The sequence below is a fragment of the Glandiceps talaboti genome, chromosome 11 (assembly GCF_964340395.1).
Source record: "Glandiceps talaboti chromosome 11, keGlaTala1.1, whole genome shotgun sequence".
Taxonomy (NCBI): domain Eukaryota; kingdom Metazoa; phylum Hemichordata; class Enteropneusta; family Spengelidae; genus Glandiceps; species Glandiceps talaboti.
The window spans coordinates 175,303-199,445 of record NC_135559.1 but is presented as its reverse complement, the minus strand read 5'-3'; the positions used below and the strand labels follow the sequence as shown (position 1 = coordinate 199,445).

Genomic DNA, 24,143 nt, shown 5'->3' with positions numbered 1-24,143 from the left:
ATCTAATCAATTCTATTATTGATCTTTGTTTGAATGATTATTCTAACCATGCAAATCAAAATGATACATGTCAGAAGGATTTTTCCAAATTATGAAATTTGTACAGTGAACTAAATATTGAAAGACCAAGTGATGCCAGTATGAGGACAGGAATATTTAGACTTGCCTTCAAATCTCTTCTTTCTAGTGTCAGTAATTCTGCTCCTCTTACGTCATGTCTGATAAAGTTCTCTTTGTATTCACCCAATGAAAGGCCTTCTAACCAACTGGCAACTTCATCAGTTCCCCAAGTTCTCACAGCACCTATGGATGCAGTGTTACATTGTAATTAAGATATATTTGCATACAATTTGCATATCATTTGTCTATTGTTTGTTTTCAGTAGCCATTTTTAACCCCATATTCTTGCATCAGTGGCTTCATAAAGATTAGATAAGATCATTCTTTCATTCAGGACCAACTTTTGAATAGTTCTGCCAGACAACAGGTTCATTTTTCTTGTACAAATTTAAATGATGACATGGAGTGTAATTGATTTTGATAAAAGGAATATTCCAATCCGATGTCATTTCTTGCTGTATGTATATTTCTAATGCTATCTCCCTGTACCACTTATACTGCTTAGAGGGACACAAGCTGTATTGTGTATTTATACTGCTTAAAGGGACACAAGCTGTATTGTGTATTTATACTACGCATTTAAAAGTCACTCATAGTATTCCATTTACTGAAGCATACTTAACTGTCACATGCAATTGACTGAATTGAACTCACTCCTGGTATTAAGATATACCATATAAATCATTTGATGATGTAATTTTTATATACGTACAAAAAAAATTGTTGAGAAAGCCGTACGAAGCAATCAACTGTGCTAACAATGCCAGACAAAATTTGTAACATCATAGAAGGCATGAATTGACATTATATTATACTCTTATAGTTTAATCAAGGTTTTATGTAGGTTTTTTCACTTGTGTAAAAGTTTGTGTCACTTTAAATGTTGATCACATGAGAGGCTGATTTTATCTGCATTTATTATGCTGTGGGGACAGCAAAAAAGTCATTTAACCAATTGAATTGTGAGACTTCTCTACAATAGAGTTACAAAACTTGGCAAATCTGGCTAAGAAGAGGTCTGCTTTAAAGAGGAGAAGTGACCAGATAATAGTCTTACCTGCCCTGGATGCAGTTTCTTGACTGTAATCAGCTGTTGAAATAAATAAATAAATGAATTCAATTTAACTGTCGGCTAAAAACAAATCTATGTATGTCTATTAACTTATGTCTGTTTTGTCTCTCAATTTCCTACTTTTCTACCTTAGTGTCTCATTTTTGTGCAAAGTTTGAATACCTATAATATACATGTAAAAAAGTTTCAAGGAGTGTAAGGGTGTGTTTATATATAATACAAAGACCCAGTGAAATGGGGACCAAAATTACAAACTTTGCCATTAAAGAGTTCAATATCGCAGCAGTGTACATTGCATGTGCAATTATACTAGCAAAGATTAACAAATGTAACTCAATTCAAAGGTCCCTTTAGCTTACCAAAGAAAATACTTTTTTATTTTATACAAAGATCTCTTTGATATATAACATGCTTGACAAGAAGTTCCTTACCTGACATGATTGTTGAGTATTTTTTCTCTAATTCCTTCAACTCCTTCTTGGATAGTTTCTTTTGTTTAGGACCACTTGACTGTTTGGATTTTCCACTCTTTCTTTTCTGTTCAGACTGGTGAAAAACATCCAGGCCAAACCCAAATATTAATACAACTAGAACCAGGATAAAGATGATTACATCGCTCTATTCAAAGTTGGAGATTTAGTCATACATCATCTTTCTTTCCCTTTTCACCGCAACAAATTTAAGATACTGCTTATATCATTCTTTTCATCTTCCTTTTATATATTAGTCAAGCTATTTTGCTATTATAATATTATAGCTATTTTCATTATAATCTGTTATGACCAAAATATAGCTATTTTCGTTAAAAAGAAAATTGGGGTTCACCTCTAAGAAATTTTTTGACTGTGAGTAGAAATTATCATTACTATAAAGTCAAAATCAGTACATGTATTTCAAAAACAATCTACAAATTGTCATACCTCATCATCATATGTTACACCTTCGATATTCACAACTTTTCTTAGTTCTGTATCAACAGTTTGTAATGCTGATGTCAACTTCTCATCTAATTCTTCACGTAAATTTACATCCTAATGGACAAGGACACAAAGATTAGCATATCATGTGATTCTCATGTGACTACAAATGAGCCAATAATGAGGGATTAGAATCTATCATGGTGTTACATAACTTATATTGACCAATCACCAATCAGAGATTAGAATCTGATGTATTTATACATCATAGTGCTCACATGATTTAAATCAACAAATTTGAGATCAGAATGTACAGTTTTTTTAATTGTTATTTTCTGTGCTATGAGAACAAACAATCAAATAATAACTAAAATAAAACAAAGAATTGTCACTTACCAAGCTATATGATTTTGTATTTAGGAAAATTGTGGTTTCTTGATGTAGTGTTCTGACACTATTGATGAAGTCAATAACATTCTTACGATTAGCACCCTGCAATGAAAAATGAAGTAAATAACATTCTTACGATAGCACCCTGCAATGGAAAAATGAAGTAAACATAGTTTATTTTCACACTGTTTCATTATACAACTATGTTGGCAAGTTTAGTTGATTCTAGTCAAGTTTAGTTGATTCTAGTCAAGTTTAGTTGATTCTAGTCAAGTTTAGTCGATTCTAGTCAAGTTTAGTTGATTCTAGTCAAGTTTAGTTGACTCTAGTCAAGTTTAGTTGATTCTAGTCAAGTTTAGTTTATTCTAGTCAAGTTTAGTTCAATCCAGTTTAATCTGGTCATGGCCAGGTCAATCTACTTTTCTTCAAGTTCAGTAAAGATGATTATGAAACTTTAAAATATTTCTGTTCAAAATTTTAGATTGAAATTGTGATAGGAAAATGAAGTTGAAATAAGTTGCTTACCTCTGCAATTGTCCCACCTGGGAAGAGTGTATCTAAACTATTGGCTGCTGTCACTGCAAAGTGGGCCAGTTCCTGCTCTACAGTGGTGTGACTTATTGTTGCAACCTTCACACTGCGAAAAGAATTGGAAAAGACAAAAATTAATACATTTTTGGAGTTCTCCATTTGCAGACTGAATGCAATTTCTATAATGCCTGAATGAAACTACAAATTAGTACTTTCCAGTTCTAACTGGTTATAACCGTTGTGTTCATTTGTGATGATGACAAAAAATGGAAAAGTCAAGTTCAAACTGGTTCAAACTATTCACACTATTCACCAGTAACCACAGTCAGCTAAGTCAAACAAAACTAGTTTATTGCTGTATTATTAAATTTAATCATGTTTAGTCTTTTTCACTACAATTCATTCTACATCAGTACTATCAAAGTAACCAGAAACCAAATTATTGTCATGGAAATTGAAGGTGAAGCCTATAATAGAATTATATAAACTGAAAGTCTTAGTGTTCTTATTGGCTAGAATAGTTGCTGTAATATTGCTGAAAAATAGACAACTTCTCAAAAACATCACAAACTAAGTTTTTACACACATACCTTCTGATAAGGCCAGCTGATGCTTCTGAGAATGGTGTCAAGATATTAGCTTCTTCATCTGTGATTGGCTGAGAATGTGAACTCTGACCCTTTTCAACCTTCTGTTTATCGGCCCACACTTTAAGAGTTGTTTCAAAAGCCTGACAAAAAAAGGAACAGTGTTATCCACGACTGGTGAAATCAAAAGTTACAATACTGTGTACAGTGTTATCCACGACTGGTGAAATCAAAAGTTACAATACTGTGTACAGTGTTATCCACGACTGGTGAAATCAAAAGTTACAATACTGTATACAGTGTTATCCACGACTGGTGCCAAAAGTTTGAACTTTAAAATGATCAAATTTTCAACTATAAATGTACAAAAATGGATTTTGAATATTTTAAACCTGTAAGTCTGTATTATTAATATTATATTTTAGGAGGCAAGATGAAGTGTTTAGATATACACTTACTCTATCTCTACTCAGCATCTGTGCTCTGTTTTTATGTACTATTTTAATAAATCCTGGTGGCTGGACCCAGGCTTCACCATCAACTTGAATTGGTAGCCCTTCATCACCTAGGATTGTGATCTTCAACACACGACACTATAAGGACATAAAATAGAAACTATTGGTTACATATGAAATGTTAAGTCACCCATACTTTTTATATAGGCCCAATAACTATCTCCATGATAGCATGTTTCGAACTTCAAGATGACAATATGAGAGCCTGTTCAAACGAAACAAGGAAACAAAAATTGTTGTTGCAAACAGACATGTGTTGTTAGAGAGCAAATTCTGCAAGTATTGACAAATAGCAAATTGATGATGGCGCCCTCAAGAAGGTATAGTCAAAATTACTTTGTTTTCATTACAGTCTCCAGTTTTTTCTGGTCCTGTGAAATTGGTAAGGCAAATTAAAAAAAAAGTTTGTTTCTGATAACATGACTAGAAAATAGGGTAGGTAGGTCAGAATTTTCTTTTCTTTTTCTTTTCAATTTTTAAAAATTACTTCAACACCAACTCGTTGGTCACAATACTTCTTTGAGAGTTTGAGGTGTAAAAGAAGTAAATGAAGATAACTATATGTTAAGTGGACGAACATTTTATGCAGACAGTACTTTTACAGTCTATAACAATAATAATCTTTATTTATACTTGATAGTTCTTTAAGTATATAAACACTTGTCTCCCAAGAAGTTCAGTGTTAATGCAGGAGGAAACCGGAGTACCCGGGGAAAACCTGTGTTGTTCGGTAGAGTCAAACTGAAGGACACTCTTCTTACTTACAGTATGGTAAATTTAATCAAACCCTAAATAGCTTTTAACCCCGATCTCAGTGGTAAGAGGCAAGTGATTTACTGGTAACTACTCGGCCACCGACAACCACACCGGGTCACAAAAGACCTGGTTTCTCTCTGGAATACAATTTTTTTCAAAAAGTGACCAAAGGCATGAAGGTTTACACACATATATAAATAAATTGTTACCATTTTACCTTTTTGTATGAAACAAATGTTTAGGGTCAGGGGCTTAAACTAGGGTCAGTCTGGTTATTGGAAACACATTTATTTTTTTTAAATTTGGCCTAATTTCCTACACTCTTGATTGTGAACATAGCATTGATGATTAATAAACAGACAATGAAGTCCTCTATTTACAATGAAGTCCTCTATTAAGCATGTTTAAAATTACTTTATTATCACTAATATGTCATGTGTACTTACCTGTGCAATCCTGTGATGTTGTACACTCATGATTCTAGACATGGCCATATGTGTGACACCATACACAGCTACAACTTCCATTATCTTGTCATCATAAGACGGTGCTGCAAAATTCTGTCAGAAAAATAAAATGTTATCATGAATACACTCAAATACGGCTAGAAATACATAATATCCCAAATAGTGGTGTTGCCTGCTTGAAGTAGTTCAAAAGCAAACTTCTGTAAAGTGTGAAAGTGTTTGTCTTTAGTTATAAGTTTTATAGATGATACTTACCGAGTCCTCTTTACGTCCACCCCAGAAATTAAATCCACCCATATAACTTGGAATATTGAGAACTACAATACCCTGTAGTGTTGGTAGGGGTATTCTCTGACCATCACACTGTCAACCAGAAGAGAGAAATGTATTATTTTATGATTCAATTGCATGAAATGACAACAAAAACCCATGACGTGAGTACCAGTATAATAATAATGTTAGGGTTCAGTGTTAATGCAGGAGGAAACCGTATTACCTGGGGAAAACCTGCATTGTTCGGTAGAGTCAAACTGAACGACACTCTTCTTACTTACAGCGTGGTAAATTTAATCGAACCCTGAATAGGGTTTGAACCCCGACCACAGTGGTAAGAGGTGAGGGGTTTAACCACTCGGCCACCTTCAACCAAATATTGAGAATATAAGTATGGCGTATTCTTGATGAGTGCTAGTGGTATTCTCTGTCGTTATATTTTTATCAGCAAAGTACAAAGTCAACAATAAAAAGTCAGTCAATCAGTTAGTCGACCGACCAAACAACCAACCAGTGTAATAAGGCATATGTACAAACAACAACCAACCAGTGTAATAAGGCATGTGTACAAACAACCAACCAGTGTAATAAGGCATGTGTACAAACAACAACCAACCAGTGTAATAAGGCATATGTACAAACAACTACTGACTGTGAACACATATTGCTGGAGAAGATTATAATGTAGGTTTTAGTTAAGTCATTGATTACTTTGTATTTCTAGTAACCTAGTATCAGTTTATTTCTTTACCTCTAGTTGTATTCTTTCATGTAAATTCTTAGAAGTCCTTTGTAGGAATTCTTTGCCTGCGAAGATTCCATACCAAGTCTTGGCCTTCTTTCGACTTCTGAAATGGACAATACAGAGTGACATAGTCAAAACATTTTGACAAAATGAAGTACGTTACATACACAGGAGTAATATATGAATTACCTGGAATGCAGAAAAAGTCATCCCACTCATTGAACTGGCTACCTATTGCATACATAGCTTGAGGCCAACAGGACAGTGACAAGATTAACCTGTCAAAGGCATGCAGCATCCCTGGTACAGTCCTGCCAGAGGTATGATGGAATGAGCCTGCCACTGCCCTGATGGAACCCTGACTGAACAGGCCTGCTACAGCCCTGATGGAATGAGCCAGCCACTGCCCTGATGGAACCCTGACTGAACAGGCCTGGTACAGCCCTGATGGAATGAGCCTGCCACTGCCCTGATGGTACCCTGACTGAACAGGCCTGCTACAGCCCTGATGGAATGAGCCTGCTACTGCCCTGTTGCAGACTTGATACATTTTAGTTGTCTACATTGTTTAAGTTGTCAGTTCAACAAATTACTAAGACATATAAGAAAATAACAAGAATTCTTCTCAAATAATTTTGGCCATAAATCAGCAATTTCAATTGCTTACCTGCATTTTTCAGGATGTTCTTCTCGTTTATTGTGGAAATCCAATGCAATCTTAGCATCCAATCCAATACCAAAATAATTGTTCATCACATATCTTTCTTCATACCCTGTCCTGAAATTTGAACAAAATAAATACATTTTTTCAATAAAAGCCATTTTCTGAAATACTAGTCCTACATCTTCTATACTGGTAAGGCCAGTCTTAAGTACTATGTATCATAATAATATGAGAATAAAACTCTATTACAGGTGATCAGTAAACTAGTTGCTGATTGGATAGTCAACCATCTGTGACTAGTATTTGTGGCATATGAACCAATCAAATCACTACTTACACATCATTAACGTCTTGATCCATGAGAGGTGATGCTGGGGCACACAAAGCATCAGCATTGGCTAGTAAGACTTTACTTATCAAGTTACCACCAGCTATTCCACCAAGACCACCACCAATACCTACAAATAAGCAATGTTATCAAGAGTTAAATATTGGTTATGACTAAATGGTAATGGTTATGAATGGCTAACAATAGTTATGAATATTTAGTCATACATTTTGATTGGGAACTGACATGACAAAATCACCATCAGATATATTTTTCATGAAATTTTATTTTAATGATAAAAAATGAGAGTAGACTGCATAAAGTAACAATAAAACAGTTATCAAAACTATTGTATGGTTTCTATACTTTGACAAACTCATTAAACTTCAAAAAAATCCAGTGAGGGTCAGCTCTCAGAGACTTAATTTTCATATAGGAGGAAACAGGAGAACCAAAAACAAAAATCTACTACATGTTGGTTGGCAGATAGATAAACTGACAATGTTCCCTATTCTATATATGGTATAAAATGAATGCTGAATCTCCTAATGTCATATATGGAAAAAGTGAATATTTGATCTTCTAATTCTATATATGGTCAGAAATGAAGGTTCAATTCAATATTCCATATATGGTCAGAAATGAATATTTAATCGTCTAATTCTATATATGGTCAGAAATGAAGGTTTAATTCAATATTCCATATATGGTCAGAAATGAATATTTAATCGTCTAATTCTATATATGGTCAGAAATGAAGGTTTAATTCAATATTCCATATATGGTCAGAAATGAATATTTAATCGTCTAATTCTATATATGGTCAGAAATGAAGGTTTAATTCAATATTCCATATATGGTCAGAAATGAATATTTAATCGTCTAATTCTATATATGGTCAGAAATGAAGGTTTAATTCAATATTCCATATATGGTCAGAAATGAATATTTAATCGTCTAATTCTATATATGGTCAGAAATGAAGGTTTAATTCAATATTCCATATATGGTCAGAAATGAATATTTAATCGTCTAATTCTATATATGGTCAGAAATGAAGGTTTAATTCAATATTCCATATATGGTCAGAAATGAATATTTAATCGTCTAATTCTATATATGGTCAGAAATGAAGGTTTAATTCAATATTCCATATATGGTCAGAAATGAATATTTAATCGTCTAATTCTATATATGGTCAGAAATGAAGGTTTAATTCAATATTCCATATATGGTCAGAAATGAATATTTAATCGTCTAATTCTATATATGGTCAGAAATGAAGGTTTAATTCAATATTTCCATATTGGTAGGAAATGAATATTTAATCTCCTAATTCTATATATGGTCAGAAATGAAAATTTAATCTCCTAATTCCATATATGGTCAGAAATGAAGGTTTAATTCAATATTTCCATATTGGTAGGAAATGAATATTTAATCCTCTGTTTTTGTACATGGTCAAAAATGAATACATTTTTTTACAATGTATTTCCATATATGGTATTATCAGTCCTCTATTTCCATATATGGCCTGAAATGAATGACATAGTAATCTATTTTCATACATGAACTGGCATATATAAGACTTGAGGGAGTGAATAGTCCCTGGCTGTTTCTTGAGCTTTGATGGTCTAAAACTAATTAAAAGACACGCTTCATCCAAGTGGTATTATAATTGGGACTAAAATGGTGATGATGAGAATAACTTCCACAAAAGATGTATCCCCAAACGAGCAAAATATTCAATTGTATTTGGCAAAGAATAACAACACATATAATAATAAAATTGAAAATGATCACATGCTCAAACACAATATTATTATGATGAACACAAATAATGAACATAAAATATTTTGGATTTACTAAACACTGCTGACACTAAGAACAACACATAACAACAAAAACTTCAAAATGTACGCTTGACAAAATAAACCCATACTTGCTGTATGTTACAGATGATCTAAAATACAACATTTTGGTGGAGGACTGTCAAAAGTTTGTGACAGGAGATTTAAAAAGAGTGAAATGTGAGCGAAAAAAACATACTTCTGTTCAAGAGAGTATACTGCTAAAAGTCTGGCAGAATATGTGAGAAAAAGTGTGAACATTCACAGTGAAATGTGAGTGAAATACAAATGTCTGTTTGAGAAAGGAGACTGCATGTGAAGAAAAGGTGTAAATATGAAATGTGAACAAAAGACATACTTCGATTTAAGAGAGGAGACCTCTTTGAGTCTGACAGAGCATACAGAAGGGGACTGAGACCTGTGCAGTATAAACAAACAAACAAACACATGAAAAGATGACCAAACAACCAAACAAAGAAGTTAGTATGTATATAGAAAGAGTTTGTAGAGGAAGCAGTTTGTATGAGAGGCAGTCATGAAACTCATTTTACCGACAGTGCCATGCACAAATGGTGGACCTTCTCTACCATTGATTTCATGCTTTCGAGGTCATGCAGTAATGGCTGAATTTGTAACAAAATGATTTTATGCCAGTAAGGCCATGCAAAGAAGAACAAGACAAGAGAAGGGTACAAAATCATGCGATGTACACATGTAGAGGTACAAACATGTTCTGACACTGTATTAATTGTAGAACAGTAAGTATTTCTGTCGTACTGCTTGGGGAAAAAAATAGCTTTTTACATATCCTTTGATTTTCAACAGTCACTACTGCATGATGACTGGCTCTGTATGTATTATGTAAGAAAACCAAAATGCAATTCATAGCCATGATGATGGTGACAACATTTTGTTGACTCCAGCCAAACCATGGACCAATGTTGATGCCATAGTCTACAAGCCAAGCAATGTAATTAAGATATGTGCTATAAAAAAAGTTACTAATTACTAATTTTAGTATTTTTGTTCCACTTTTGCAGCTGACACTCAAGCCTGGCATTAATGTCAATGTAACCATGACAACAAACACAACAGCACAAACTGCTACAACATCAACCAATAACAAATGAAAAACACAAAGCAATACTTAAGCAATACAATTGTACACAGGAATACATAACAAAGCAGGCACATTTCTGATTGGTGGTTAAACCAATCATGTGATTGTTGACATTGATCATATGATTGACATTCATCAATGAGATTAACCCTTCTTTATAGCAGTAGACATGACCAACCACAGCTGAGGAGAGGGAAACCAACTTGCCTGCCAGGCCTGAGATGTTCTCCATGCTGCTAATTCTACTAGACAAGCCGATAGGTCCAGCACCTACAAATGATGGTGGCATTAACGTACTACCTTGGCTTATCCTACGCATTTTAAAACTATCTGGAGAAAGTTTTAACAATTCTTTTTCTGAAGGAAAGGAAAGGAAAGGAAAGATAAAAAGAAAATTAAGGAAGTGGTAAAACCATAAACTATTGAGCTGCAAATAATATCACAATAATGACTGTCTGCATATCTTAATTTATCTACAAGTCTTAATTGCAAATGAGGTATGTCCAGTTTTCATAATAAACCTGTCTTGTTATCAAAAAGCTCCATGCACAGTCATCATTTCCAAATTTAATTTTCATGTGCTAACATTATCATATCCAATGGCAGACTAGAAATTATTGCTTCTCATTTGCATATGTTATGATGTCACAATCACCTTGACCAATCAGCATCTCTGTATGTAACATCATGCTGTCAAGTTTGAATTGTCAAGGTAGGCTTAGTGTAGAGAAACTACACAGGATGGAAACATGGCTTGCAGATATACAATTTCAAAGTAGATAAGTATTGTCAAGAACACAATGTGAGAAAGTTGGATTATATCTGTCCACTGGGTGATAAGTACATGAAAATAGCTGTATTTTACCCTTATAGTGTACTATTATGTGAACAAACAACTACATAGCTCAGAATCCAAATGATAAAGGTATATCCAGATTGAAGAGAAGACAGCTAAAATGTAGGCTATAAATCACATAATGATTGGTTATTGCAGTGACAGATATGTAGGACTGAAGGTCTAGTTCGAATTACGAATATTATTTAGACCTAAAAAACAGTTGTCTGGCCATGCTATAAAAGGTTGGTCCAGAACAAAAGAATGTTCCTATTTAATCTGTATGGCTGCATTGATAGATAACACTATTGTAAGAACCTGGTATTGAATGATGGACCGTCAAGGCAATCATACTACATAGCCCCCTCTGGAGGCCATATTTTGCTGGTTACTATTAAAATGTTTTTCAGGCATTTGAATAGGTAGTGCCTTGAACTTTGACCTGTGGACCTCCTTATACACACTGTCACTGTAAAGGTTATGTACAGTTTATAGGGAGAATTTGTATGTCTATAACTTTATTTGTTGTATCTTTCAGCTTGGTGGATAACCCCCCCCCCCCCCCCCCCCCCAATCCACTAACAGTGCAGAAATGTTTCAATTTAAGAGGGACACATACTGAGATACCTAGGCATACATAAGATATACGAAATGGTAACTATAGGCTGGTTGGTATATCCAGGATGGAATAAAAGTAAAAAGTGTTTGGGTGAGAGCCACACAGTTAGCAGTGCTTTCACAAATATGATGCAAGGGGTTAGGGAGAGACCGTCATTTTCTGACAAGTTTTGAAATTGACACAAACACAAAACCTGACTGAAACCACTCACCCATTTTCTTCTTTTCACTTTTAGCTTTGGCTCCAGCTGAATGACTAAATAAATGTTTTCTGAGAGCCAGGAGTGGACTTCTACTGCCTGGAGTTTTTGTTCCTGATGCTTCAGCTGCTGCAGCAGCTTCTCCACCACCTACGTTCAATGTATCCATTTCAACCAAACGGCTACTTTTTTCTACGATAGCTGTACTCTGTTTGTCTTCATCTACTTCCTCTTCTGTTGTCATGGTGATCTGGATGTTGGGTGCCATGATGACTGGGATGTCTTTGCTGGTTGATGGGATGCCAGCTGTTGTTGCTGTCTCAAGTGTTTCTTGCTCTTCTGTGTGAGCATTTTGTTCATCAACAGCTAAAATAAAGTACAAAAAAAACTCATGTTTCTGAGTTGGGTATATTGAAAACTACGTTACCTCCCCCCAACCAAAATGATAGAAATGTTGAACTTTCTTGGATTGAGAACATTTTATCCTATCAAGTAACAATTGTTACAACTTTACTGCCATTTGCATAAAAATGCATTGGGATTGGCTTTCCATGTGTACTCAGATAAAGTGGTGAATGGAAAGACATCCAAGTGGAATGTAAATGCAAGACATAAAATCAATTAAGTTCTTACCTTTTTCAGTTTGTTCAATTATTTGTCTAACAGCTTTCTTTAGACTATTGGCCCTTGACATCAAGGCATCTCTAGGTTTGAATATTACTGGTGGTACTTCTGGCATTGTGTCTTTGTCAGGTGATCCGATGACATCATCATCTTCATCATCCTCCTCATATTCAATCTCATCAATTTCTTTCTCTTCTTTGTGATTGGCTTCTTTGGGCGACTCTAACTCTTTTACATATTCCGACACAGGAACTCCAGGGGGTATGGGAGTAGCATTGGATTCATCTTTCAGAGTTTTCAGCAAGGATTCTAACTTCTCATTCAAAATAGCACACTATGGAAATAAAGAAAAAAGGATTGCACAAAAGTTCTGATTACTGTTTATTTGTGAGACTGTAATACAATCATTCATGTACAGTTCTTTGCTTGTACTCAGTTTGCCAGTAATTTCAAAGGAAAGTGCTGTCCAGCAATTTTTTCATGCTGCATGACAATCCCTGTGGTCTCAAGTACAACAATAATAATGATAGCACACATTGCACAATATCATGATGGTCATAGCACTGTATAATTAGTACTCCTGGCACAGGCCTATATTAGTGTAATTTCCCTATGTAACTTTTTAACTCTCTGCTGGAGCATGCACAACACACTGACGTATCATACATTCTATATATCTATCAATAACCAAAATGTTTTTGTTTTTTTCTGAGGTAAAGAATTCTACATAGATTAGAGTTCTTGTGGTATAATTACTTATCTGGACTCATTTCAGAAAGTCAAGTAAAAATAAGGTATTTCACCTTCTGTTTCATGGTTTCAGCTTCACTGACATCAGCACTGTTTTCACAATATGCAGCACCAACTTGAGCTACAAAATTCTTGACAGTTTCACAGAGCACTCTAAAAATAAAAAGTATTTTAGAATAATTTTTCATCGCAAGTTCTAAATCACCAACTAAAATCCTTTTACTCTAATAACAACTCATACAGTACTGTAATATCATAACTTGGCAAGGAACATAAGCTCGCGCAGGGTAAATTCATTTGTGATCACCTGCCTGGGCTGCCTCATGAAGATATTGTAGATCGCGCCCTAGCATGGAGATTGCGCATAACATAAATTATAGAAAGCGAATGCATAGTCATTGTGTCACAATGCATCCTTTGGTAAAACCACCCCCCAAAAATTGCATGGTATATAGGACGTGCATATGTACTAGTCATTGAGCTGCTATGTGGCCGGTTTATGAGCTATTACATGAGAAAGTACTTCATGGTGGACTAAATATACTTGGATTATCTCTTTGCTACTGATCTAGTTGTACTTCATGGTGGACTAAATATACTTGGATCATCTCTTTGCTACTGATCTAGTTGTACTTCATGGTGGACTAAATTTACTTGGCTCATCTCTTTGCTACTGTTGTTTTCCTAGTACAGCACCACCAAGTGTTCAGAATACTACTATAGAGGGCGCCATAACACCTGGATTTCAATACCTTGCGTAGGTGTTTAACAAATTGTTTCCATTTACTGTATAGTTATAAAGTTATTATGAAGGTAACACAATCTTTATTCTTGTGCGACAAAAGTAATCCATCCACCAAGACTATTCAACACTGACATTCCCTTTCTTAATTCAGATTTTGTCAAATATTTGCTCAAAGCTTTTCAAACCAGCACATACATGTAGTCAACTAAAGATCTTGATGATAATTTGTGTATTATGAGACAAAGTATCAGTAAAATGTGAAGAATTTTTAGTTAAGACTTACTTTACTGAAGAAATGACCACAGAATGTTTAGTTAAGACTTACTTTGCTGAAGAAATGACCACAGAATGTTTAGTTAAGACTTACTTTGCTGAAGAAATGACCACAGAATGTTTAGTTAAGACTTACTTTGCTGAAGAAATGACCACAGAATGTTTAGTTAAGACTTACTTTGCTGAAGAAATGACCACAGAATGTTTAGTTAAGACTTACTTTGCTGAAGAAATGACCACAGAATGTTTAGTTAAGACTTACTTTGCTGAAGAAATGACCACAGAATGTTTAGTTAAGACTTACTTTGCTGAAGAAATGACCACAGAATGTTTAGTTAAGACTTACTTTGCTGAAGAAATGACCACAGAATGTTTAGTTAAGACTTACTTTGCTGAAGAAATGACCACAGAATGTTTTGTTAAGACTTACTTTGCTGAAGAAATGACCACAGAATGTTTAGTTAAGACTTACTTTGCTGAAGAAATGACCACAGAATGTTTTGTTAAGACTTACTTTGCTGAAGAAATGACCACAGAATGTTTGTCAGATTGTAACATTTTAGTGAGGTGTTCGGCAACTGAATCTTCATAATTAGTTATTGCGGCTTCCACCTCTGACACACAACCTAAGTCGGTAGTTTTAATTTCCTGAGTTGAAGTGGGCAATTCGTAGTGATACGGTTCAGGATTCTCACGTACCATCACACTCCATCTGAAAAATCAAGTAATTATATGTTGGATTATGAAACATGGTTATTTTTTAATTTTGAATATTAAGTGAAAACTGTATTATCTGTGAGAATTAGCCTAATCCCTGTAGGCTTTGCTCAAATATCAGATAAGTATTTAATGTTTGAACCTAGTGGTGAACTTACCTATCTAACATGGAGGTTCTCGCCCGTTCTAGTTTTTCTAGTATTGCTGGTAGTTGTGTGTCATCATCGATAACAGTTCCCCATCCTAAAACTCTTGCTAAGTCATTCCCAGTCCCGAGGGGTAATACTCCTATTTGACACTGGAAAAAAGAGTGAAACACATGCTAAGGCATTGTCAATACCTGTTGTGGGGGTGGGAGGGGGGCACTCCTATTTCATATGGATAAAACAAATCGATCAAAATGATACAATGCATACAAAGTAAACAAAACAGTGCCTACTCCTCCCTCTATGAATCAACAAGTGATCTACCTCCAATCTTCCCTCCTGTCTGATACATTCAATGTCATTGATTTCTGAAGATTTCCCTAAACAGGTAATGAGGTCCTTTCTGGCCAATTGAGAAACCATAAAGTCACAGATGAAATTTTGTCTTTATGTCAATTTGATTTCCTAAATTTTGATGACACTGAATGTGGTGATCTAGCGAACCAAATTCTGATGTTACCTTTCTATGTAGATCCATTTTATCCATTTCTGTCAGTGCCCATCCTACACTTCCATCACCACCTGCGATGATTACACGGAATGTTTCAAACTTCTGGAATAATCGTAACCTAAACAAGAGAGGGAGAAAAAATGAAAATGTTCTAGATAAAAAAATCATCACAAGAGATGATAGAAAACAATGTGAATATCCCTGTACTGTTTATCAAATCTCCATTATAGTTTTCTAGCTCTCACATAAATGCCAAACTTGGCAATGTTTTCTAGCTCTCACATAAATGTCATACTTGGCAACGTTTTCTAGCTTTCACATAAATGTCATACTTGGCAACGTTTTCTAGCTCTCACATAAATGTCATGTTTGGCAACGTTTTCTAGCTCTCACATAAATGTCATATTTGGCAACGTTTTCTAGCTTTCACATAAATGTCATACTTGGCAACGTTTTCTAGCTTTCACATAAATGTCATACTTGGCAACGTTTTCTAGCTTTCACATAAATGTCATATTTGGCAACGTTTTCTACCTCTCACATAAATGTCATATTTGGCAACGTTTTCTACCTCTCACATAAATGTCATATTTGGCAACGTTTTCTAGCTCTCACATAAATGTCATACTTGGCAAAGTTCAACAAAATTTTGAAATATTGTTAAAGCTACACTAGCTGCAACTTCAACGTTTTTAAAACCTATTTTGTTAAATATAATGACTTATTAATAATATTGTACACCCTGAAGAGTATTGAACAACCTGTGGGTAAACATATTTGTGTAGCTTTACATAAAATATAGTACAGTATTAAAATCCAATCAAATTGATTTTTGGGTCCAAACCATAAAATCAGCATCCCAATGCAATCACAATTTCAAGCTGTTACTGTATAAATTATGGGTAAAACCTAATTATCGGTATCTTAACAACTTTTAGTGAACACATTTTTGTAAAAAAACAATACTCCATTTACAGCCACCATAGCTTTAAATTTTATGACGGTCATTCTTGATATTTTCATCTTTGTGAGTTGTATTTTATAACCAAGATGACGTCCTTCATTTCATATTTGGTAATACTCTACAAATTTTGAAATTTTGATAATATTTATTCTTAATATTTCTATCTTTCAGTTGTACTTACCCAAGATGAGGGCCTCCATTCATCAAATCGAACACCTGAGCTGGATTTAAAAGTTGTTTAAAACGTCGAAGAAACTTCACCCCTTGGTTGTCACCACTTTTAGAGTTGACAAACACAAGGAGGGGACTTTTACAACTAGCTTTGTCGGCAACCCAGTAACCATCAGAATCAACACAGTGTAGTGCTGTGGGTGGTATGAGAGAAACACTACACTGACCTAGGGGGCACTTTGCAGGTAACTGAAGTCTGCACTGTGTGTGTACCTGTATTAAAAAGATTACAGAGAAGATGATAATGGTTCCATAGCACAACTGACATACCTTTAACAGATCAATATTGCTCTAGTACAGCTGACACTTTTTACATATTTTACTATACACTGTGTATGTATGCTTGTAAAGTGATGGAAGAAAAGCTAGCAATGATTCTGTATATGTAGCACAACTGATATAATTTTTACATATTTTTTATCATACTCTGTGTGTACATGTACAATGGTGAAAGAAATGTTGCCAATGGTTCTGTAGTGCAAATGGCATACTTTTCACCTCATACTCTAAAGCAATATTTAAGCAATAAACAACCCCCTAGGGATAGTATACCAAGAAGATTAACCAGCAGATAACTGATACTTTGGAACAGTATCCAAGATATGGTTTTACTTTCATTTGTGGCAAGTCTGTTAGTGTAAGTTCTTACACTTGCTTCATTTTTGTGGCAGAACACATACTTGTTTCAACTCCAGTCAAATCAAGAACCGTGTGATGCCATCGTTGACATTCTAAGGCAAAGATTTATACAGTATGCAACAACTCAAGCTGCTTTTGAAATTTCTTTCATAATTTCCCTTAAACTAATCTGTCTCCTCTGACAATTTGCAGAATTCACTATCACTGCAAACTACAACATTTGTAGCAGACAACAAAGTTAACTACAAGTAGTTTTTTCAAATGTAAACATCACAACTTGTCAACTGTTCATTATCACTCATTTCAGACTTGTTAGTTTGTATGTCCAGACCAATCAGATCACTCATTTCAGACTTGTTAGTTTGTATGTCCAGACCAATCAGATCACTCATTTCAGACATGTTAGTTTGTATGTCCAGACCAATCAGATAACTCAATTTGCGCCATCAATATACTGGTAAAATGTAATTGATTATTTGTATGTGTGTGAAAGTGATGGAATACTATGGATGGTTCTTAAGCATATTTCACATACTTTGCCAAATTTATAACAAATACTGAATAGAGTGCATTTACACTTTGCTATGTATTTGGTCTACTTGCTTTTAGTTTATTTATATCTCAAAGTTTTATTTTTTTATATCACAAAGTTCAATCCTATCTGGTCTTCTGTAGTTACTATTGTTTTCCCCTATACATACCATAACTTTGCACCACAAACACCTCCAATCTTGTAGCCGTAACACACTTCCACAAGTTTTATCACAAACTAAACATTTGGCACTGACTGGTAGATTGCCTTCTAACCACTGGTGAGGCATTGATATCTGCAAAACAAACAAACAAACAAACAAACAAACTCAAGTTCTGATCCCCTTCATTGGCTGATTAGAATACACATGAAAGAAGATAAATCATCTGATTATCTAATGAGGAAGTTGACCAGGTTTGTTTTGGTTGGATAATTTGGTATCACATGACATAAGTCTTTTAATTGGTTGTTGAGGAAGTTAGCCAAGTTGATATTGATTGGTTCATCAGGTACATGAGTCTTGACATGAGATTGATAAAGAAGATTACATAATCTGCAATAATGGAGTCCAAAAATGGCTGGAATTTCCCTAATTTTACACCTAGGTGGACTTTCTGAAGAAATTACTCTCAAATTGATCATAACATGACATATTCTAATCCATGAATATATAATCATTCAAATGTTCTCCATAATTATGCAAATTCTAGGATAACTATGGTAATGTTCTAGTAGTCATGACGATGACCTACCCCATCCTCGTCTTCAATGACTTCTTTCCCCAATGTGGCCAATGTTGTCCATTTACAATTACTTTGAGCTCTTACTGCACATCGCTTATGCGCTTTAAATTTGCATACTGAAAGACAAACAGAAAATCTGTCATTTTATACTATCTGGCTACATAGCTAAAACAAAATATATACACATCCATGTGTAAATATTCACACATAAATAAGAAACAGACATGACCCAAAGTGAATACCTGGTTCAAATGGTACCGCTAGTACCAAGTGAACACCTGGTCCAAACAGAACACCTGGTCCAAACTGAACACTTTGTTTAAACTGAACACACGGTCCAAACTGAACACTTGGACCAAACAGAAGACTTTGTTCAAACTGAACACTTTGTTCAAACTGAACACCTGGTCCAAACTGAACACTTTGTTCAAACTGAACACCTGGACCAAACAGAACATATGGTTCAAAGAAGATACGTCTCAAAATTGATCACCTGGTTCAAACTAATCACCTTTACTGAGTCAGAGTATAATAAACAGGAATACATAAACTATCTTAAAAGTACCACTTCAATGTTGAAAACATAAACTATCTTAAGTACCACTTGAATGTTGAAAACATGCCTTTGAGAGATGACAAATCATCATTTCACAAACTTTACTATAACATCTGGTTGAAAGAGAATTACAATATATAACATTTCAAACACACTTTACAAAGAGTCAATTACTTTGTTGCTATTCTGCTACAAAAACCTGAGTAACTTTTAAACAATGTGAAGTATTAGGAAACCATATCTATTGATATTGGTATTTTCTTTACCATTCAGTCACTATAGATTAATATTTTTGAAAAGCCCTACAACAACCAATTCAAGTGAAATGTTTGTTCAGCAAAAAGCATTGATTGATAGACACTTAAGGCACTTAAAAGTTACTAAGCCAGGTACTTGATGAGTGATTACTAGCTACTTATAAAGGCTTTACATACACTTTGCATTTTAGATGGTAGTATGCTTGATAACACAGATATTTTTCTGGAGAGGTTTTTATGTTAGAATACAGGTCAGTAGGAGAAATCATTCAAAGAATTTTTTTGGAACACCCAAAGGTTAAACCCAATAGGGTTTTATGTAAAAACTATACATCTATGCTATATACCAAAATTCATTGCAATGATTATTATTGACAAATATTTCAGGAAAATTTTCAAAACATCATGAGGTTAAAACACATATCATATGGTCTGCATACAGCATTTTGAAGTAACCTACCTTCAGTAACCTACCACGGAACAATGCTAGATTCATGAGGCTAAGATATTAAACTTTTATAACATTACAGAATTTGATGGACAACTGTGAGAGTACTGCAGCAGAGAATTACATGTATTGTACAGTTTACCTACAACAAGTCATTGAGAATGACATAGTCCCCGCTATGATTGGGTTTTAAGGAATTATCACTACTCTGATCACGCAACAACACTTGTGAACCTAAATCAAACAGACTTAGATATGTTGTGTCTGCTTGTTGGACATGGAACATGCCTACAACAATAAAGGATTGGTCGGGTATTGGGGATCATATCACGATGAAAATGGATATGCACACGTATGTCATAGAACATTGTCCTAATACCAACTTTGAATGTGATCTGTTCAAGTATGTCTGAGTTATGGCTTTGGACATGGAAAATTCACAAACAAAATGGCTGCCAGGCAGCCATATTGGATCGTATCACGACGAAAATGGATATGCACATGTATGTCATAGAACACTGTCCTAATACCAACTTTGAATGAGATCTGTTCAAGCATGTCTGAGTTATGGCTTTGGACATAGAAAAATCGCAAACAAAATGGCTGCCAGGCGGCCATAATGGATCGTATCACAACAACAATGAATATGCACATGTATGTCATAGAACACTGTCCTAATACCAACTTTGAATGAGATCTGTTCAAGCATGTCTGAGTTATGGCTTTGGACATTGAAAATTCGCAAACAAAATGGCTGCCAGGCAGCCATATTGGATTGTATCACAATGAAAATGGATATGCACATGTATGTCATAGAACACTGTCCTAATACCAACTTTGAATGAGATCTGTTCAAGCATGTCTGAGTTATGGCTTTGGACATGAAAATTCACAAACAAAATGGCTGCCAGGCGGCCATATTGGATCGTATCAAGACAACAATGAATATGCACATATATGCCATAGAACACTGTCCTAATACCAACTTTGAATGAGATCTGTTCAAGCATGTCTGAGTTATGGCTTTAGACATGGAAAATTTGCAAACAAAATGGCTGCTAGGCGGCCATATTGGATCATATCACGAAACAAATTGACATGCATATGTATGCCATTGTATGTTGCCCCTGTACCAAGTTTGAAAAAAATTGGTCAAGGCATCTCCAAGAAACGGCTGCGGACAGACGCACGCACGGACAGACGGAACCCAATCCATAAGTCCCCGTCCCGGACTTCGTCAAGCTGCATAGGGGTCAACAACCGTTCTCTTATTATTACATATATGATACAGTTTAATATATAAATGACATTGCTTTGTAATTATGTTCTATGTCCTTGACCAATTGAAATATTACAAGTCATCACTGATTCTCAATGCTAGCTTTTGTCAAAGTAAATTAGCTCAAAATCCTTGCTTGAAGGCAATGAATTTCAATGCTTTGTTCAACATCCTTGCTTGAAGGCAAAAAACCTGACGAATTTCAATGTTATCGGTTAACTCACACAGTGTGCAGCATTGAAATTGTCTAATCAACCTATCTAGCATACTAATTTGATGACAACTTGTGATATATCATTGCTTTCTATATTAGAACCAATCTACACACCCGGGTATACCAAGTATCTACAAAAAGGTCAGAACTATCCAACTTTACTATAGAAGAGGTTCCTTCACTGAATCATTAGAAAAGAACTCACCTTCAGCACACAACCTCTTTGAATTTGCTTCCCTCAAGGAAAGATTTAAGGTTATGAACTGTACATTTTAAGAATAGTTTTATCTCAAAGCACTGAGATTTAAGAAATTTTACAATTTGTGACTTTCATGAAACCTTTTAAATTTAGTACGTTCATATTGTTTTGCATTGTATAGATTATATATGTTAGTTGTTTTTGATGTTTTTAACAATATCAAAGCACAATCCTAATTAATTTAGTTTGGCTAATAAAGTTTTCTAATCTAATCTAATCTAATCTAATCTCATCTAATCTCATCTAATCTAATCTAATCCAATCCAATTTAATCTAATTTAATCTAATATAATCTAACCTAACCTAACCTAATCTAATCTAACCTAAATGGAGATTAATTAAATTCAGTCTAATTTTTTTGTTCAACAACCTATAAAATGTTTTAAAAAGCCATGAAAAGCATAGTGGAGAATACTAATGTACTAAAAGTAAATCTGACCTTCACAAGATAAGCCATGGGATGTCACCCCAGATAATGCTTCCCTGCATACATTGCAGTATGTCGGCCTGGCATGGGAACATGCATACCAATTATGCATCCCTGATATTACATCTACATGGTCACTTGTAGGCTGAAAATAAAACAAGGAAAAAATGTATCATTACCCAATGTATATTCATCATGGCACCATTATTACACTGCATGCTGATGGTAAATGCTCTGTATTACATAAGTTATCAAATTTCACATTGGATATAGAAATAGATATGTTTTGAATTAATCATTTGTCCTTTAGTATTCACATTAGATCTAAACTAACTGTGGAATAAGTATTTTGATTTGAACCTATTTTCATAAACATGGAATGGACTTTAAGGGAAGTGGGATAAGGAAAGAAAGATAACTGAGGAAATTATGGATAAGTGATGGATATGACTAGAAAGGCCTGGAATGAGGGAGAAGGAGGGAGGGAGGGAGGGAGAACGAGACAGAGAAAGAGATGGTGAGAGAGCGAGTGAGTGAGCAAGCGAGTAAGAGAGGGAATGAGTGAGAGAGAGTGAGACAGAGAATATGCAACTGAAAGTTTTGATAATTCAATTTGTGACTCTTCCTAAATAATATTGGAGATGAATATGATACTTTGCATAAGCTGACAAGTTAACACTAAAACTACATTTACAATGTTTGCTGTGCTTCTATCTTACCTAAAGAAACATCGTAAACAAAATCGACACTTGAAAATTGTGCTCTAAATGTTGCCAAATTTTCCTGTCATCCATGACCAGAAATTATTTTCTTAACAGACATTTGAGAAAATGATGGCACTGTAGACAGAAGAAAGATAATTGGCAATACATGTATATGTACATGTATAAGCATACTTGAATGGATAACAGAAAGTGCACAGGTTAGTCGATCATCTCACCTCATAATATTCCCTACTCTGGACGGACTTCAATGCACTAATCCACTCTTCCATTTCCTTCCTGTGTTCACAAAATAACACTAGTGTACGGAATGGTGTGATAACCTGGAATAAATGAATGAATTCCGGGGGTTTTAGTGACAGCAATGATGACACACAGTTGGTTGACTGACTATGTGAAGTTGTTGCTTAGTTACTTCCTCTACTAATTATGACAACATCCTTGGATGATTGCCAGATAACTTGACATGGAATTACCACCGGAACCTTGAGTAATACACGATTACAATACCACATGGACTTGAGATTATGTAATTATTGTAATTATGTTGATAGCTAATTTGTGGAAACTATGCAGACGTACACATGAACATCATAATGTTCAGGATGTGTAGTAACTAATTAAAGCTATTGCCACAAGGGCCGCGGCCGGCATATATGACGTCAATTTCCTAGTTCAAAACTACTACAGGGACAGGAAAAGTGTAATTATAATAATGATTTCTGACCAATTATATTACTATCACAGGGATAATATGCCATGTATGATATCTTGGATATTTTTATACACTGATAAGTAGCCTATCATCATATACATGTACATGTACCAGTAGAAATGATATGTTATTCACAGTAGAATCAATTAATACCTCAGCAACAGTTACATTGTATATGCCATGAAATGAAATTGTAAAGACAACACAGCCCCCCCCCCATGCATGGATTTGCCAAGGAGGGAAATTGTAATGACAACACTAGCCCCCTCCCCTCCCCTTGTATGGATTTGCCGAGGATGGAAATTGTAATGACAACACCAGCCCCCTCCCCTCCCCCTTGCATGGATTTGCCAAGGAGGGAAATTGTAATGACAACACCAGCCTCCTTCCCTCCCCTTGCATG

At 34.8% G+C, this 24,143-nt stretch overlaps 1 protein-coding gene across 1 annotated transcript in view; it reads right to left on the bottom strand.

Moving 5' to 3' along the window:
* Window positions 1-24,143, bottom strand: part of LOC144442806 (diacylglycerol kinase delta-like) — a 176,624-nt gene that overhangs the window by 8,334 nt on the left and 144,147 nt on the right. The window contains exons 6-29 of the mRNA XM_078132179.1: window positions 23,244-23,348; window positions 22,316-22,448; window positions 18,873-18,979; window positions 18,290-18,415; window positions 16,900-17,162; window positions 15,764-15,872; window positions 15,256-15,395; window positions 14,895-15,092; window positions 13,416-13,515; window positions 12,622-12,946; window positions 12,001-12,354; window positions 7,375-7,495; window positions 7,041-7,151; window positions 6,380-6,476; window positions 5,611-5,718; window positions 5,335-5,448; window positions 4,076-4,210; window positions 3,621-3,760; window positions 3,025-3,136; window positions 2,506-2,601; window positions 2,113-2,223; window positions 1,624-1,738; window positions 1,178-1,210; window positions 167-303 (exon numbers count right to left, since the gene is read on the bottom strand). Of these exons, the coding sequence (XP_077988305.1) occupies window positions 167-303; window positions 1,178-1,210; window positions 1,624-1,738; window positions 2,113-2,223; window positions 2,506-2,601; window positions 3,025-3,136; window positions 3,621-3,760; window positions 4,076-4,210; window positions 5,335-5,448; window positions 5,611-5,718; window positions 6,380-6,476; window positions 7,041-7,151; window positions 7,375-7,495; window positions 12,001-12,354; window positions 12,622-12,946; window positions 13,416-13,515; window positions 14,895-15,092; window positions 15,256-15,395; window positions 15,764-15,872; window positions 16,900-17,162; window positions 18,290-18,415; window positions 18,873-18,979; window positions 22,316-22,448; window positions 23,244-23,348 (3,390 nt within the window). The remainder of the gene's footprint in view (window positions 1-166; window positions 304-1,177; window positions 1,211-1,623; window positions 1,739-2,112; window positions 2,224-2,505; window positions 2,602-3,024; window positions 3,137-3,620; window positions 3,761-4,075; window positions 4,211-5,334; window positions 5,449-5,610; window positions 5,719-6,379; window positions 6,477-7,040; window positions 7,152-7,374; window positions 7,496-12,000; window positions 12,355-12,621; window positions 12,947-13,415; window positions 13,516-14,894; window positions 15,093-15,255; window positions 15,396-15,763; window positions 15,873-16,899; window positions 17,163-18,289; window positions 18,416-18,872; window positions 18,980-22,315; window positions 22,449-23,243; window positions 23,349-24,143) is intronic.